The sequence below is a fragment of the Panthera tigris genome, chromosome B1, assembly GCF_018350195.1.
Source record: "Panthera tigris isolate Pti1 chromosome B1, P.tigris_Pti1_mat1.1, whole genome shotgun sequence".
Classification (NCBI taxonomy): domain Eukaryota; kingdom Metazoa; phylum Chordata; class Mammalia; order Carnivora; family Felidae; genus Panthera; species Panthera tigris.
In genome coordinates, this window is record NC_056663.1 from 43503193 (window position 1) to 43520768 (window position 17576).

Below are 17576 nucleotides of genomic sequence, written 5' to 3' on the forward strand. Positions count from 1 at the left end.
ACTAATCTTTGACAAAGCAGGAAAGAGTATCCAATGGATCAAAGACAGTCTCTTTAGCAAAAAAGCAAGAAAGAATATGCAATGGAATAAAGATGATGATGGGACAACTGGACAGCAACATGCAGAAGAATGAAACTAGACCACTTTCTTACACCATACACAAAAAATAAACTCAAAATGGATGAAAGACCTGAATGTGAGACAAGGAAACCATCAAAACCCTAGAGGAGAAAGCAGGAAAAAACCTCTTTGACCTCAGCCGCAGCAATTTCTTACTTGACACATCTCCAAAGGCAAGGGAATTAAAGGCAAAAGTGAACTATTGGGACCTCATCAAGATAAAGAACTTCTGCACTACAAAGGAAACAATCAACAAAACTAAAAGGAAACCAACGGAATGGGAGAAGGTATTTGCAAATTACATATCAGATAAAGGGCTAGTATCCACAATCTATAAAGAATTTATCAAAATCAACATCCAAAAAACAAATAATCCAGTGAAGAAATGGGCAGAAGACATGAATAGACACTTTTCCAAAGAAGACATCCAGATGGCCAACAGACATATGAAACGATGCTCAACGCCACTCATCATCAGGGAAATACAAATCAAAACCACACTGAGATACCACCTCACACCAGTCAGAGTGGCTAAAATGAACAACTCAGGAAACAACAGATGCTGGTGAGGATGTGGAGAAACAGGAACCCTCCCTATAAATCCCTATAAATCATGGAGTGCTGATGTATAGGGGCACATGTACCCCAATGTTTATAGCAGTGCTTTCAATTATAGCCAAATTATGGAAAGAGCCTAAATGTCCATCAACTGATGAATGGATAAGGAAGATGTGGTTCATATATACAATGGAATACTACTTAGTAATGAGAAAGAATAAAATCATGCCATTGCAGCAACATGATGGAACTGGAGGGTATTATGCTAAGTGATATAGTCAGAGAAAGACAGATATCATGTGTTTTCACTCATATGTGGATCTTTAGAAACTTCAGAGAAGACCATGGGGAAAGAGAAAGGGGGGGGGAATTATAAAAAGAGAGGGAGAGAGGCAAACCATCTGAGTTGGTGGGGGGGTAGGGCAGATGGGAAAGTGGATGATGGGCACTGAGGAGGACACCTGTTGGGATAAGCACTGGGTATTGTATGTAAGACAATTTGACAATAAATTATATTTTTTAAAAAGGTACCAAACACCATACTCAAATGGTATTTATCTCTGGAATGCAAAGATAGTTCAACATATGCATATCAATAAATGTAATACACCACATTAACAGAATGAACAATAAAAGATCACAAAATCCTCTTAATAAATATAGAAAAAGCATTTAACAAAATACAACATCCTTTCATGATAAAAAATAATCAACAAATTGAGTACAGAAGGAACATACCCTAACACAATAAATGCCACATATAACAAACCACAGCCAGCATCAGACACAATTGGAAAGGTTGAAAGCTTTTCCCCTAAGATCAGGAAAAAGACAAAGGTGCTCGTTCATACCACTTCTACTCAAAATAGTACTAGAAGTCATAGAGCTGTCAGGGAAGAAAAGTAAATAAAGGGCATCCAAACTGAAAAGGAAGAAGTAAAACTGTCTTTGCAGAAAATATAATCTTATATGGAGAAAGTCCTAAAGACCCCATCAAAAAGGTGTTAGAACTAACAAATTCGATAAATTTTCAGGTTACAAAATCAACATATAGAAGTCATTTGAATTTCTATACACTAACAACAAAACAGCTGAAAAAGAAATAAAGATAACAATACCATTCTCACCAGCATCAAAATCAATAAAATACTTTAAAATAAATTTAACCACGTAAGTTTGAGGTCTGTACTCTGAAAACTACAAGACTTTCATGAAAAAATCTAGTAAGATACAAAGGAAAGCTATCCTGTGTTCATGAATCAGACAAATTAATAGTGTTAAAATGTCAATACTACCCAATACCATCTATAGTTTCAATGCAATTTATATCAAAATTCCAATGGCATTTTTCATAGAAATAGAAAAAAAATCCTAAAATTTGTATGGACCCACAGGGATTTTGAGAAGCCAAAGCAATCCTGAGACAAAATAAAACTAGAGGAACACAATTCCTGATTTCACTTATACTCCAAAGCTCTAATAATTTTAACAGCATGGTACTGGTATAAGAATAGACACAGACTAATGGAACAAAACAGAGAGCCTAGAACCAAACTCCATGTATATGCTCAACTAATACTGGATGAGGGAGCCAAGAATACTCAATGGGGAAAGGAGAATCTATTCCATAAATGACACTGGGAAAACACGATATTCATATGCAAAAGAATTAAACCCCTAGCTGACACAACTCACAAAAATTAACTTGAAATAAAGATTTAAATGTAAGAACTGACACCATAAAAATTCTAAAAAATGCCATGGGAAAAAGCATTGACATGGACATTGTTTTTGGCAATGACTTTTTACATAAGATACCAAAGCACAAGCAACAAAAGTAAAAAATAATAAGTGGGACTTCATCAAACTAAAAGGCTCCTGCATACCAAAAGAAACAATCAAAAAATGAAGACAATCTATGGGATGGGAGAGAATATCTGCAAATCATGTATCTGGGTATGGGAAATTCCAAAAATATATAAAGAACTCATAAACCTCAATAGCAAAAACTCAAGCAATTTGATTTAAAATTTAAGAACAAAGGAATACAATAATTTTCAAAGACATAAAAATAGCCAACAGGTACATGAAATATACTCAATATATCACTAATATCAGAGAAATGGAAACCAAATCCACAATGAGATAACTCCTTACACCTATTAGAATGGCTCTCATCAAAAACTCAAGAAATAACAAATGTTGGTGAAGATGTGGGGAAAATGAAACACTTATGCACTGTTGGTGAAAAGGTAAACTGGTACAACCACCATGATTAGGCAGTACGTAGGTTCCTCAAAAAGTTAAAAGTAGAACTACAATATGATCCAGCAACCCATTTCTAATCCAGTTCATGTCCAAAGGAAATGAAAACAGGATTTTGAATAGGTATCTGCACACTCATATTTATATCAGCATTATTCACAATAGGCAAGATATGGAAATAATCTAAGTGTCTGTCAATGATGGATAGGTAAAGAAAATATAGTATTTATATAAAACGAAATTTTATTCAGTCATGAGGAAGAAGCCATCTTCACCAAATGGATAAACTTGTGGGCATTATGCTATGGGAAATAAGTCAGGCAAGGAAAGACAAATGCTCTATAATATTACTTACATGCGAAATCACTTAAAAAAACTGAACTCATAGAAATGGAGAGTACAGTTGTGATTACTACAAGCTGGGAGGTGGGGGAAAGGGAGAGATGTTTGTCAAAGGGGACAAATTTCTAGCTATAAGATGAATAAGTTCCGGGGATCTAATGAACAACATGATGTTTATACTTAATGCTGTATTATATACTTGAAAGTAATTAGAAGAGAAGATTTTAATGTTCTCACTACAAAAAGGAAATGGTAATTATGTGACATGTTGGAGGTGTTAGCTAACAATATGGTGGTAATCATTTTGCAATTATAAGCATATCAAATCAACATGGTATACACTTTAAAATGACACAATGTTATGTGTCAATTATATCTCAATAAAGCTGAAGACTGGGGATGAGGGTCTGGATGGACTTATACTTAAGACCTGAAACCGTAAAACTACTAGAAGAAAATGGGAAAAGCTCCTGAACATTGGTCTAGAAAATAGTATTTTAGATATGACAAGGGAGCACAGGCAGCAAAAACAAAAGTAGACAAGTGGAACTGCATCCAACTAAAAACTTCTTAATAAAGAAAACACTCAAGAGAGTGAAAATGAGACCTGCAGGAGAAATATTTTCAAACCATGTAGCTGATAAAGTTAATCTACAAAATATGTGATAACTCATACAACTTAATTGCAAAAACAAATAGAGATGTAAAAAGAGCAAAAGACCTAAATAGACATTTCTCAAAAGAAGACATACAAATGACCATCAGATATATGAAAAGGTGCTCAACATCACTAATCATCAGAAAAATGTAGATCAAAACCACAATTCACACCTTTTAGACAGGTATTATAAAAAAGAAAAAAAGTACAAGTGCTGGCAAGTGGAAAAAGGGGAGCCTTTGTACATTGTTGTTGGGAATGAAGTTGGTACAGCAGTTATGGAAAACTATATACAGACTCCTCAAAAATTAAAAATGAACTATATTATGATGAAGCAATTTCATTTCTCAGCATATAGACATAACTAATACGTTAAGTACCTTGATTGTGGCAATTATTTCACAAAATTATTTCAAAATTATTTCATAAAATTATTTTAGCAAAACATCAACTCATATACCTTAAATATGTATCTTTGTCAGTTATATCTTAATAAAGTTTGAAAAAATAAAAATGTAGATGTTAAACTGAATAAATAATTTAAACATATAGATAGAATTTAAATTATACATACATATAAGTGTAATACAGAATTATAAAATGTATATGTACATATATTATAACTATATATAAATATAATATGCATGTATAATTATATATTTGCCAATTATCTTGATAATGTTAATAAAAATATTAAGGACGAACTATGTAGACATTACAAAATAGTATTACCTTTTCCAAATGTGACCTCACACCGTGCATCTGTATCCTGGCAGACTCCATCATAACACACATATTTTTGTTTACATACATGTCCATTGTGTATAGTCATATCAGGTTGACATTCTGGTGAGCTTCCATTACAAAACTCAGCAATATCACATTCACGATGTCTTGCTTTCCTACATTCAACACCTTGTCTTTCAATCTAATATAAATTAAAATACAAAAAATAAAACATTACATTTAAGATTGTTGTGTTTATCAATATTTATTTCAAAACTGTTCTATTTCAAAATTAATTATATATTTTTTTAATTTTTCATGTTTATTTATTTTTAGAAACAACATGAGCAAAGGAGACACAGACAGAGAGGGAGAGAAAGAATCCCAAGCAGGCTCCACACCACCAGTACAGAGCGCTACACAGGGTTTGAAACCACGAACTGTGAGATCATGACCTGACCCCAAATCAAGAGTCAGATGCTTAGCCAACTGAGCCACCCAGGCACCCCAAAATTAATTATATTAATTAAATAATTAATCTTTCTCTTGAATTATCCTATAGGTAATTAACACTTTCAAATACAGAATTCTGAAACACTCTTAAATGGGCATCTATTTCATACATCTTAATTCATGACTTCAAGTTGACACTAAAAAGATCACAGAGGTAAGAATGTAACCACATGATAAGATTCTAGAAAAAAATAACATAAAACTGCATCAGTCAAGGATAATCAAGAATGCAGAACCCATAGTAGGTAATAGACGAATTCTCAAATGACAAATTTGTTATAAATATATTGGAGGAGCTAATAAGGAAAACACAGGACAAGAGTCAACATCTTCTACATATAAACTAGTGTGTGATCTTTAAATCAAATGATCTTTCAATAAATGGTTAAGTTTGCAGTTTAAACTTTTTGCTAATGTAGCATTTGGAAAATGCTACTTCTACTGAGTTTCATTATTTATATATTTATGGGAAACTGCTGTGTCTTTCAGTTACATACCTAGAGCTACCTATCACAACTAGTAACAATATTTTTACTTATAAAAATATAAATATTGGGGGCGCCTGGGTGGCGCAGTCGGTTAAGCGTCCGACTTCAGCCAGGTCACGATCTCGCGGTCCGTGAGTTCGAGCCCCGCATCAGGCTCTGGGCTGATGGCTCGGAGCCTGGAGCCTGTTTCCGATTCTGCGTCTCCCTCTCTCTCTGCCCCTCCCCCGTTCATGCTCTGTCTCTCTCTGTCCCAAAAATAAATAAAAAACGTTGAAAAAAAAATTAAAAAATATATATATAAATATTGGATAGAATAAATTAAAAGTCCCTTTTAATGGAGATCTATATTGAATAATTTTATGGTAGCTCTCAATCAAGGCTTAAGAACATCAGCATAAATATTATGGCAAAATAATGGCCATAAGAAGGAAACCTGAATACCCAACTAAGGTTCACAAAATCAGAAATCTGATTCTGAATTTAGTATCTTTTTCTTTATTTGAAAGTTCATTTATTTTTAACCCTTTATTCAAATTCCAGTTAGTTAACGTAAAGTGTAATATTAGTTTCAAAAAGTTCACTTATTTTTACTTACTGCCATAGGTCTAAATGTACTAAGGTATCTAAGACATGATTCATTATATACTTGGAAGATATTAATAAACTTAAATCTTACTTGACAGTTCTTGCAGCATAATCCATGACCACACCGTGCTCCTGATTTCAGTGTACAAGTTCGAAAATTACAACAGCTAGACTTTCCACATTGCTATTAGTAGAATAAGTAGAATTAGTAGAATACACAAGTAAAAATACATCATGATAATAATATAAACTTTTGCAAGAACTATATTCACTGGGCTTATTTTTTCAGTTTTGGGGACGAATATGAATGCTGTCAACATTTATAGTTTTGCATCTCTAAACAAATAAAATACTAAAATAAGACTTTCACGTCAGGTCAGAACAGAGCACTAGTACCCCAGAAACTCTCAATCAACTAGAAAACTAGGAAAAATGTATGAAATAACTTTTTTCAGAAAATAGAGAATAGTAATAGAGAGTAGAATGGTGGTAAATAGTGTCTGGAAGATGGGGGGAAAGGGGAGATATTGTTCAAAAAGTATAAATTTTCATGCTACTGTATAGCATGGTGACTATAATATTAAGTTATATGCTTGAAATTTGCTAAGAGGATAGATCAATTGTTCTCAACACATACAAAAAATGGTAATGGATATATTAATTAGTTTGATTGCAGTAATCATTTCAGAAGGTATACATATATCAAAACCATCATGTTGAACACTTTAAAAAATACAATTTTTATTTGTTAATCATACCTCAGTAATCCTGGTGGAGAAAAGGTGTGTAGAGTTTAGGCCTACTGCAAAGTTAGAACAGTCTCCAAAACTCCTCACTTCTTACACCAAACAAATACAAGTTCAGTGGATTTCCAAAACCACTCTCAGGTTTGATAATTTACCAGAAGGACTCACAGAACTCACTGAAAGCTGTTAACTCACAACTATGGCTTATTATATGGAAATGATACAAATTAAAATTAGCCAAGAGAAGAAGCAACTAGGACAAAATCCAGGAGAAACTCATACTGCCTTCACCCCACACAAAACTCTCACAAAATTAATATGTGACACTTCCTAATTTATTCTATTAGGCCAGTATTACTCTAATACCAAACCCAGAGACATTACAAGAAAGGAAAATTATAGACCAATATCTCTAATAAACATAAATCCAAAAATATTCAACAAAAAGTTAGGCAATAGAATCCAACAATGTATGAAAAGAATTATACATGCCAACCAACTGGAATTTATTGCAAGTATGCAAAGCTGGTTCATCATTCAAGCATCAGTACATACAACCCATCATATCAACAGAATGAAGAAAAAAAATCATATGACTAAAACAACTGATATAAAAAAAGCATTTGACAAAACCCAAATTCACTTAATGAATTATACAAAATATGACAAACCAGGAAGAGAGAACTTCCTAAGTTTGGTAGTGAACATTTAGAGAAAACCTACAGCTAACATCATATATATGGTGAGAAACCATTAGCTTCCCCCCTGAGATCAGGAACGGGGAAGGGATGCTACCTGTCACCACTCCCTTCAATATCTCACTGGAAGTCCCAGCTAGTGCAATAAGATAAGAAAATGAAATACAAAATATAAAGGTTGAGAAGAAAGAAAAAAAAAACTATTTTTTCCATAAATTATGTGATTGACTATGTAAAGAAAATCCCAAATAAATTACCAAAAAGCAACAAAAACAACAATCTCCTGTGACCAATAAGTTATTAAAGAAGGATTTCTGGATACAAAGTTAATGTAAAAAATAAACTGTTTTCCTGTAATATGAACAATGAAAAATGGGAATTTCAATTAAAAAACACAATGCCATTTATATTAGCACCCAAATAGTGAAGTATTTGTGAATAGTTGTAACAAAATTTTATAGAATTTGCATGAGGAACAAAACTCTGAGGAAAACCACTGTTATTTTCTCAATATTGTCAAGATGTCAGTTCTTCCCAACTTTATCTAGAGATTTAATGTAATTCCAATAAAAGTTCCAGCAAGTTATTTTGTAGATATTGATGAATTGATTCTAAAGCTTATATGGAGATACAAAAAATGCAGAATAATCACATAATACTGAAGAGGAGGAAGAAGAAGAAGAGGAAGGGAAAATGAAGAAGAAAGAAGGAGGAGGAGGAGAAAGAGGGGAAAAAAATGAGGAAGAGGAGGAAGAAAACTGAAGGATTGATAACACCCAACTTCAAACTTACTATAAATTATAATGACAGTGTGGTATTCATATAAGAATAAACAAAGGGATCAGTGGGGCAAAATAAAAACCCCAGAAACACCAATAATAAATCTTTAACAATGGAGCAAATGCAGCTCAATGGAGAACGGACAGTCTTTCCAACAAATGGCGCTGGAACAACTGGACATTCACAGGGAAAATAATGACTAGACACTGACTCTACACCTTTTACAAAAAAATAACTCAAAATGGATCATAAATTTAAATGTAAAATGCAAAGCTGTAAAACTTCTAGGAGCACAGATTTAAGAGAGTAGATCTCATGTGAAGTGCTCTTCCATGATAAAAATAATAAACATATAAATACATAAATAGAAATAATACTAATCCTAAATAAATTCATTCAGAAAGTATTGAGTAAAGGGATCACTTTCCAACTCATTTTATGAGTTCAGAATTGTCTTGATGCTTAAACCAGAAAATATTACAAGAAAAGAAAAATCTGCAGACCACAATTCCCTTGTGAAAAGAAGTGCTGTAACCCCAAACAAAATATTAGCAAATTAAATCTAGCAACACATAAACAAAATAACCCAAGTGAAGCTAATGCCAGAATACATGGTTGGGTTAGCATTCAAAACCAATCAGTGAAATGTGCCATGTTAACTGTAAAAAGAAGACTCACATGATCAGCTCAATACACACAAAAATAAGACATTGGACAAAATTCAACACTAATTCTTGATTTGAAACTCTCAGCTAACTAGAATATTGAAAGAAATTTCCTCAACATGGTACGGGCATCTGTTTACCAAAAACGCTTTGATCTAACATTATATTTAATGGTGAAAGTCAGAAAATGTTGCCCCCCCCCAAAATAAAAACAAACAAAGACCATTCTCAACATTTCTAATCAACACTAGATCTAAGGCGAAGTCACAAGTCAGTTGTATTTTCTATACTAGCAATGGATAATTGTTAAATAAAATTTTAAAACAATGCTACAGAAACAGCTACAGAAAAACTATAGAAAAACTATATGAATTAAAGAAGAGCCAAGTAAGTGGAGATATACACCATGTGCATAGATTGGCAGACTCAATTTTAGTAAAAAACGTAATCCTCCCAAAATTGACGTATGGATACCACACAATTCCAATCAAAGTTCCTACATTCACATGCTGATTTTCCAACTTACATCAAAATACAAAGATCTTAGAATAGTAAAACTATCTTGGAAAAAATGAACAAAGTTGGATGATTTACATTATCGGTTTTCAAGATTTACTGTGAAAATACATTAATCAGAGTAGTATAAAACTAACATAAATGTTACATAAATAAACAGAAAAAAATCCAGGGTAACACATAGGTATGGTAATTTATTTTCATAAGAATGCTAAGTTAATACAATGGTGAAAAGATGGTCATTTTAACAAATACTACCAACAAATTGATATTCAAATGGAGTGTAGTGAACCTCAACCAAAATCACCCAAAACACAAAAACACACTTAAAGTGGATCACAGACTAATTGTGAGTGATAACTATAAAACTTCTCACAGGAAACAGAGGAGAAAATATTCATGACCTTGAGTGGGCAAAGATTTCTTAGGACAAAAAAGCACTACCATAAAAGAAAAAAATGATAAACTGGTCTTCATAAAAAAATAAAAAATGCCTGCCATTCAAAGATGTTATTAAGCAACCAGAAAGGTAGTACACAGACTGGAAACAATATTTGTAATGAACATGTCTGACAAAGGACTAGTATCCAACCTATAGGAAAAAAAAAAAACCTCATACAAATCAATAACAAAAAAACAAATTAATGGTTACTAAGGACATGAGAACAAGCTCAACATAATTACAGTCAGCAAGAAAATACAAACCAAAACCACTGTAATGGCTAAAATTTAAAAGGCTACAACATCACATTTTGGTGAAAATGTAGGGGAAATAAAAGTTTTTATGTTGCCGGTAGAAATGTAAAATAATTACAACGCTTTGGAAAATAGTTTGGCAGTTTCTCATGAACATACACTTATCATATGACCCAACAATTCTACTTTTTGGGAATTTGGAATAATGGCCCATTACTGTTAACAACTCAAATATACATTAGCATGTGAATGAAAAAACATATTATGTTATATTCAAACAACAAAATATTACACAAAATAAAAAGGAAGTAATGATTGTGACATAAACAATGTTGAGTGAATCTCAAAAACACAGTATTGAAAGGAAAAAGCCAGACACAAAGGATATGTGCTGTATCATTCCATTCACATGACTTCTAGATCAGGCAAAACTGAAAATCAGAAGTTTCCCAAAGAAGTATCACAATCCCAGATATCAAGATATACCACAAAAGCTATAGTAATCACAGCAGTATGGTACTGGCGCAAAAAAAAAAAGACACTTAGATCAATGAAACAGAATTACAGAGTTCAGAGCTAAACCCACACTTATATGGGCAATTAATCTACAATAAAGGAGGCAAGAATATACAATGTGGAAAAGACAGCCTCTTCAACATATGGCGTTAGGAAAACTGGAGTTGCATGCAGAAGAATGAAACTGGACCATTTTCTTACACCATACACAAAAATAATCGCAAAGTGGATTAAGGAACTGCATGTGAGACCTGAAACCATAAAACTCCTAGAAGAAAATACAGGCAGTAATTTCTTTGACATAAGCGTAGAAACATTTTTTCCAGATATGTCTCCTCTGGCAAGGGAAACAAAAGCAAAATTAAACCACTGGGACTGCACCAAAATAAAAAGCTTCTGCATAGCTAAGGAAACCATCAGTGAAACAAAAGGTAAGCCTACTGAATGGGAAGATGTTTGCAAATGCTATATCCAATAAGGGTCTAATATCCAAAATATATAAAGAACTTCTACAACTCAACACCAAAATCATCATCATCATCATCATCATCATCATCATCTAGTTAAAAATGGGCAAAGTATCTAAGTAGACATTTTTCCAAAGAAGACATGCAGGGGCCAACAGACACATGAAAAGATAATGAACATCACTCATCATCAGGGAAATGCAAATCAAAACTACAATGAGGTATCACTTTACACCTGTCAGAATGGCTGAAATAAAAAACACAAGACATAACATGTTGGTTAAAATGTGGGAAAAAAAGGAACCGCATGCACTGTTTGTGGGAATGCAAATTGTTGTAGCCATTGTAGAAAATAGTATGGACACTCCTCAAGCAATTAAAAATAGAAATTATCATATAAATCTGTAATTCCCCATACAGGGTATTTACCCAAAGAAAACAAAAATGCTTCAAAAAGATATATGCACCCCTATGTTTATTGCTGAATTATTTATAATAGCCAAGATACAGAAGCAACTCAAATGTCCTATCATAGATGAATGGACAAAGATGCAGTATATAGATGCAATGGAATATTACTCAACCATAAAAGAATAAAATCTTGCCATTTGTGACAACACAGATGGGCCTACAGGATATAATGATAAATGAAATAAGTCAGTCAGAGAAAGACAAATATCATATGATTCCACTCAAATGTAGAATTTAAGAAACAAAACAAATGAACAATGACAACAAAAAAACCAAAAAATGGTGGTTGCTAGAGGGAAGTATGCAGGGGAATGTAGAAAATAAATAAAGAGGATTAAGAGTACACTTATTGTGATGAGCACCAAGAAATGCATAGAATTTTTGAATCATTATTATTGTGCACCTGAAATTACAATAACACTGTATGTTAATTATACAAGAAAGAAAGAAAGAAAGAAAGAAAGAAAGAAAGAAAGAAAGAAAGAAAGAAAGAAAGAGGAAGAAAGAAGAGAGAAAAGAATGGAAGGAAGGAAGGAAGGAAGGAAGGAAGGAAGGAAGGAAGGAAGAAAGGAAGGAAGGAAGGAAGAAAGAATTAAGTAGGAAGACTTGTTCTACCAAATGGCAAAACATACTAGAAAGGCACAATAATTAAAACAGTGTGATATAGATACAAGTATATCCAGACCCATATATGTATCACACCCTAATATCATTTCCATCTATTTTAATTTTTTAAATATTTTTTATTTTTGAGACAGAGAAAGAGAGAGAGAGAGAGAGAGAGAGAGAGAGCGCGCGTGCAAGCGGGGGAGGGGCAGAGAGAGAGGGAGGGGAGCAGAGAGAAAGGGAGACACAGAATCTGAAGCAGGCTCCAGGCTCTGAGCTGTCAGCACAGAGCACAGCGCAGGGCTCGAAATCATGAACCCGAGATCATGACCTGAACTGAAGTCAGACAGTTAACTGAGCCACCCAGGCACCCCTCCATCTATTTTATAATCATGCAAATATATGATATCTACAGTATTGCTGCAAATACTGAACTGTCTAAAAGTATTACAACCTGGACTTTTTGTATTCACTGTATTTTCAGAGTTTTGTTTCCAAGTGAATAATTAAAATCACCCACATTCAGACTGTAATATTAATAGTCTTCCCTTACCATACTACTAATTCCATTGTGAAATAATACCCTAAAGTATACTTGATGGTCGGCTGACAAATTAATCTTCAGTAAAACATTTATAGTTAAACACAGGTTTGGAAAAATCTTGTATGTTCAGTTTAGAATACAAAAGCTCACTCTAGACTCTCTTTTTTCCCATCAGCAATAATTTTTAGGAGTACATTTCATTCTTGTTCAAAATTCTTCAACCTCTATCTATACAGTATACTCTTGCATGTATTTCAAACTTGATTTCACTTAACTGTAAATATTCTGCATAGTATTCAGCCATATTTGAGATACATAACATTCACAGCAAAGAGATGAACTAAAACAATAAATTTATGAATTTTCCTATTTCAGACTTACTTCCTCAGTACCACAGTCACACGCTTCACCTCTCTCCACTTTGCCGTTGCCACAGATTGCTCTCAGAGCTGTTTGCATTTGGGGTTTATTCTGAAGACATTTGGCACCCATATTTGAAATGAAATTTTCAAAGTCACTCAAACTGCAACTGCTAAAAGTCTTGACACCACTTGATCGCCTAGAGATGAATCCATACAATGTCATTGGCAATACACTTCTGAAAGCACAACTCTATATATTTCAAAATGTTAAATTTAATAGGTAACGATAAATGTTCATAACAAGTGCTTAGAGGCCAAAATCATTCCTGAGTAGGCCATATGATTTCATTCACTGGAATACATGTCCCTATTCAAATAAAATTAAGTATTAATAGTAAAAAACAAACAAACCGATTAGAAAATGGGCACAAAACTTGGATAGATCACTAGCCAAAGAATACATATAAATGGCTAACAGGTAAACGAAAAGGTGCTCAATATAACTAATCATCAGGAATTGCAAATCAAAACCACAATAAGGAGCACCTGTGTGGCTAATTTGGTTAGGCAACCTACTGTTGATCTCAGCTCAGGTCTTGATCTCAGGGTTGTGAGTTCAAGCCCCACACTGGGCTCTGCAGTGGGTGTGAAGCCTATTTAAAAAAACATACACAATAAGATATCACCGCACATCTGTTAAGATTTCATTTTTAAAAAGATAAGAGTTGACAAGGATATGGAGAAATTGGAATCCTTGGTACACTGTTGGTGGGAATGTAAATTAGGACAGCCACTATGGAAAACTGTAGAGAGGTTCTTCAAAAAGTTAAAAATAGTGGGTGATGGGCAATGAGGAGGGCACCTGTTGGGATGAGCACTGGGTGTTGTATGGAAACCAATTTGACAATAAATTTCATATTTTAAAAAAAGTTAAAAATAGAACTACTGAGTATATATTGGAAATAACTGAAGGATCTCAGTATCTGCATCCCCATGTTCATTGCAGCATTATTCACAATACCAAAGATATGGAAGCAACCTAAATATCCATTGACAGATGAATTTTAAAAATGTGGTACACATGTGCAATGGAAAATTATTCAGCCTCAAAAAAAGAAGGCAACCCTGCCGTACGCAACACATGAATGAACCACAAGGACATTAAACTAAGTGAAATAAGTCAGTAACAGAAGGCAACTACTACATGATCTCACAAATATAAGATATCTAAGACAGTCAACCTCATAGATGCAGAAAGTACAATTGTGGCTGCCAGGGGCTAGGAGGAGGCAGAAATGGGAGTTATTCAATGGGTATAAAGTTTCAGTTATTCGAGATGAGTACATTTCAGAAATCTGCTGTGCAACATAGTGCCTCTAGTTAACAATAGTGTATTTCATATTTAAACTTTCAAGAGAACTCCTGTTATGTGTTCCTACCACAATAAAAAAATCAAGAATAAATTTAACTTTATTTTTATATGCCTTACAAACTACATCACCGAAGAGAAAAATTTTTGGAAGTTTATTTATCTATTTTGAGAAAGAGAGAAAGCACAAGTGGGGGAGGAGGGGCAGAGAGAGATGGAAAGAGACAGAATCCCAAGCAGGCTCCACACTGTTAGTGCACAGACCAATGTGGGGCTCGAACTCACGAAACAATGAGATCATGACCTGAGGCAAAAAACAAGAGCTGGCCACTTCACTGACTAAGCCACCCAGGTGTCCTCCTAAGAGAAAATTTTGAGTTTTGGGGTATGATTGTATGTAAATTCTTATATATAAGAAAGAAGTATTTATATATGTATATAATGCTTCTGCCTAGGAATGGAGAAAACCTCATATCCACTTATGCTAATTCACAGATATATATCAAATATATTCTTCAAACTTCTCTTCTACTCCCTCAGTCTTTCCCATGACCATTATAAAATTAAGAATCAAGCTCTTTGAGGGGTACCTGGGTGACTCAGTTGGTTAAGCATCTGACTCTTCATTTTGGCTTAGGTCATCACTTCTTGGTCATGAGATCAATCCTGGCATGGGGCTCCATGAGGAGCATGGAGTCTGTTTAAGATCCCTCTGCCTCTCCCCTGCTTGCACACATGTTCTCTCTCAAAAAAAAAATTTTTTTAAGAAAAAAGAATAAAGCTCTTTGAAAGTTTAAATCTCTTCTACTTCAATAATTTTTCAATAGCCTTTCACAGGTTTGTAGTATATATATAATATGATAGATAACTCAATGAGTTGTTAGCTGTTTGAGGCAGGAATTTTACCATCCTTATTGTTGGTATTACTTATTACCAGGACAGGACTTAGCAAACATAGAATCAGCTGTCTACTGGTTCTTTGTAACAACAAAAAACTTTTATTAAACAGACTATACTGTGCTTATTCCTGAGTTTTCTCACAGATTTCAGAGAAACTGTATATTAATCAAAGCTTTATAAGGTTAACACACCACTAATAAAGATAACTTCAGAGAATATTTCTATGAGTCACTCTAAATATGTAGTAAAAATCTAACAGACAAGGTGGAAACTGACATTTATTGCACACATATTATTAGCCAGATATTTTATATACTTGATTATTTAATTTAATCCTCATCATAAATCAGGGACACCGGCATTGTCTCCAGCATTTTAGATAAACTGAACTAAAGTTCAGAGAAGACAAAAACCTCACAAAATCCACTCAGTTTGTAAATCAGCAGAATCAGTATTCATACACAGTTGTTTAAGACTTCAAATTCAGGTGTTTTTTAACCCCAAAATTCATCTCTGAATATTACGTAATGAAATATTTACAATTAAATATCAATATATATTTTACTATAAACCATAAAATTTGATAATCTTGTCACCAAAACTGGAAGGTGAGGAAACTTTTAATTGAAAACTGTATAATATTTTGGCTCTGGAAACTAGTTTTAGTCAACTATATTTAATCCCTAGTTATTCATTTTTTGCTCCCCCAAACTGCAGTTCTTAACTTAAGAACATGTATTCCCCAAAATTATTTGTAATCAATTATAAGGAGTTTGGCTGATATTTTACACATTGAATTCTAATGCTATGTTAGCTTTGTTCCCAAGTATTTTATAAAAGCTTACTGAAACTATGCTATAACTAGCCTAAGCTCTGGGTTCAGAGAACAGAAAAATTAAGTGATAGAAAGAAGTAATGGGAAAGCAGTGTCCTCTACATTTTTTTGTTTTGTTTTGTTTTGAGGTTAGAGATAGCACTTGGCAGCATTTTGAAAATATATATATATCTTCTACACCACTTCATTTTCCATTTTCCTTTCAGTGCTTTTCTCTCTTCCATATGTTTTCCCCCAAATTCCATGTTCTCACTGCTCCTGTATAGCCCTACACCACCATTTCTATATCCTCCAAGGTTTTCCCTATTCCTCAAATAAGACATAACAGTACAATAAATAACTTAGGTGTGACTTTATTAATTACATCATCACAAGTAATGTATAATGTACAATGTAGCTATCATGATCTCATTTTTCAGATGAGAAGACGAAGAGTTAGAAAAAATAACAAAACAAGTGAAAGTTTATAAAGCCCATGTTCCCCTCAATGGAGTCCATGGGGGAAAATGGTATCTTCTCTTCTTCAATCAAACTTCCATAGTTTAATGAAACTGGTCTTAGCAAAGAATGAAAAGAAAACAATATTAATAAAATAATTGAATTATGTTGAATAACTGATAACTCCATGTTCCTTCCAAATATTTTCGCCTTTTTGTAAAATGATGCAACCAGATAGGTAAGCAAACCTTGCCATGCGTTTTCCCTAGGTTCCTACTTTCATAGCTTTTGCCATTTTCTCTGCCCCTTTCCTCCCTCCACTTTTAAATTCATTTGTGTGTGCAGACTACTCTAAAAGTGAGAGTTTAAAACACAAGCCACCCACATTTAAAAAGCAGATATAAATTAAAATATCAAAATAATATACCATTATGATCACTGGATTTAAGAATTAAGTTTGCTCAAATACATATTCTCTTGCTACATAGTTCAAGTTAATTCCAATACATTAACTGTCTTCTATATGAAGTCAGTATGGAATAGAGAAAATAACAAAGCTTTGGGTTAGATAAACTTGTTGACTAGGACCAAACTTGTGACTCATGAGGCTTTAGACAAAGTGATTAACTCCTAAGTCTCAGTCTTCTCATCTACAAAATAGGGATAATAATACCCATCCACCTCATAGCGTTGTTGTGAGAATTAAATATTA

At 33.4% G+C, this 17576-nt stretch overlaps 1 protein-coding gene across 6 annotated transcripts in view; it reads right to left on the bottom strand.

Annotated features, from left to right (window-relative positions):
• The window catches only part of ADAM32 (ADAM metallopeptidase domain 32), a 174062-nt gene that overhangs the window by 85983 nt on the left and 70503 nt on the right, over positions 1 to 17576 (bottom strand). For all 6 annotated transcript variants that reach the window (XR_006216642.1, XM_042983412.1, XM_007097061.3 and 3 more), the window contains 3 exons: positions 13342 to 13519; positions 6347 to 6439; positions 4676 to 4871 (listed from right to left, as the gene is read on the bottom strand). Coding sequence is in view for 5 of the 6 variants with exons in the window: in XM_042983412.1 (XP_042839346.1) it covers positions 4676 to 4871; positions 6347 to 6439; positions 13342 to 13519 (467 nt within the window). In the remaining variant the exon portion in view is untranslated. The remainder of the gene's footprint in view (positions 1 to 4675; positions 4872 to 6346; positions 6440 to 13341; positions 13520 to 17576) is intronic.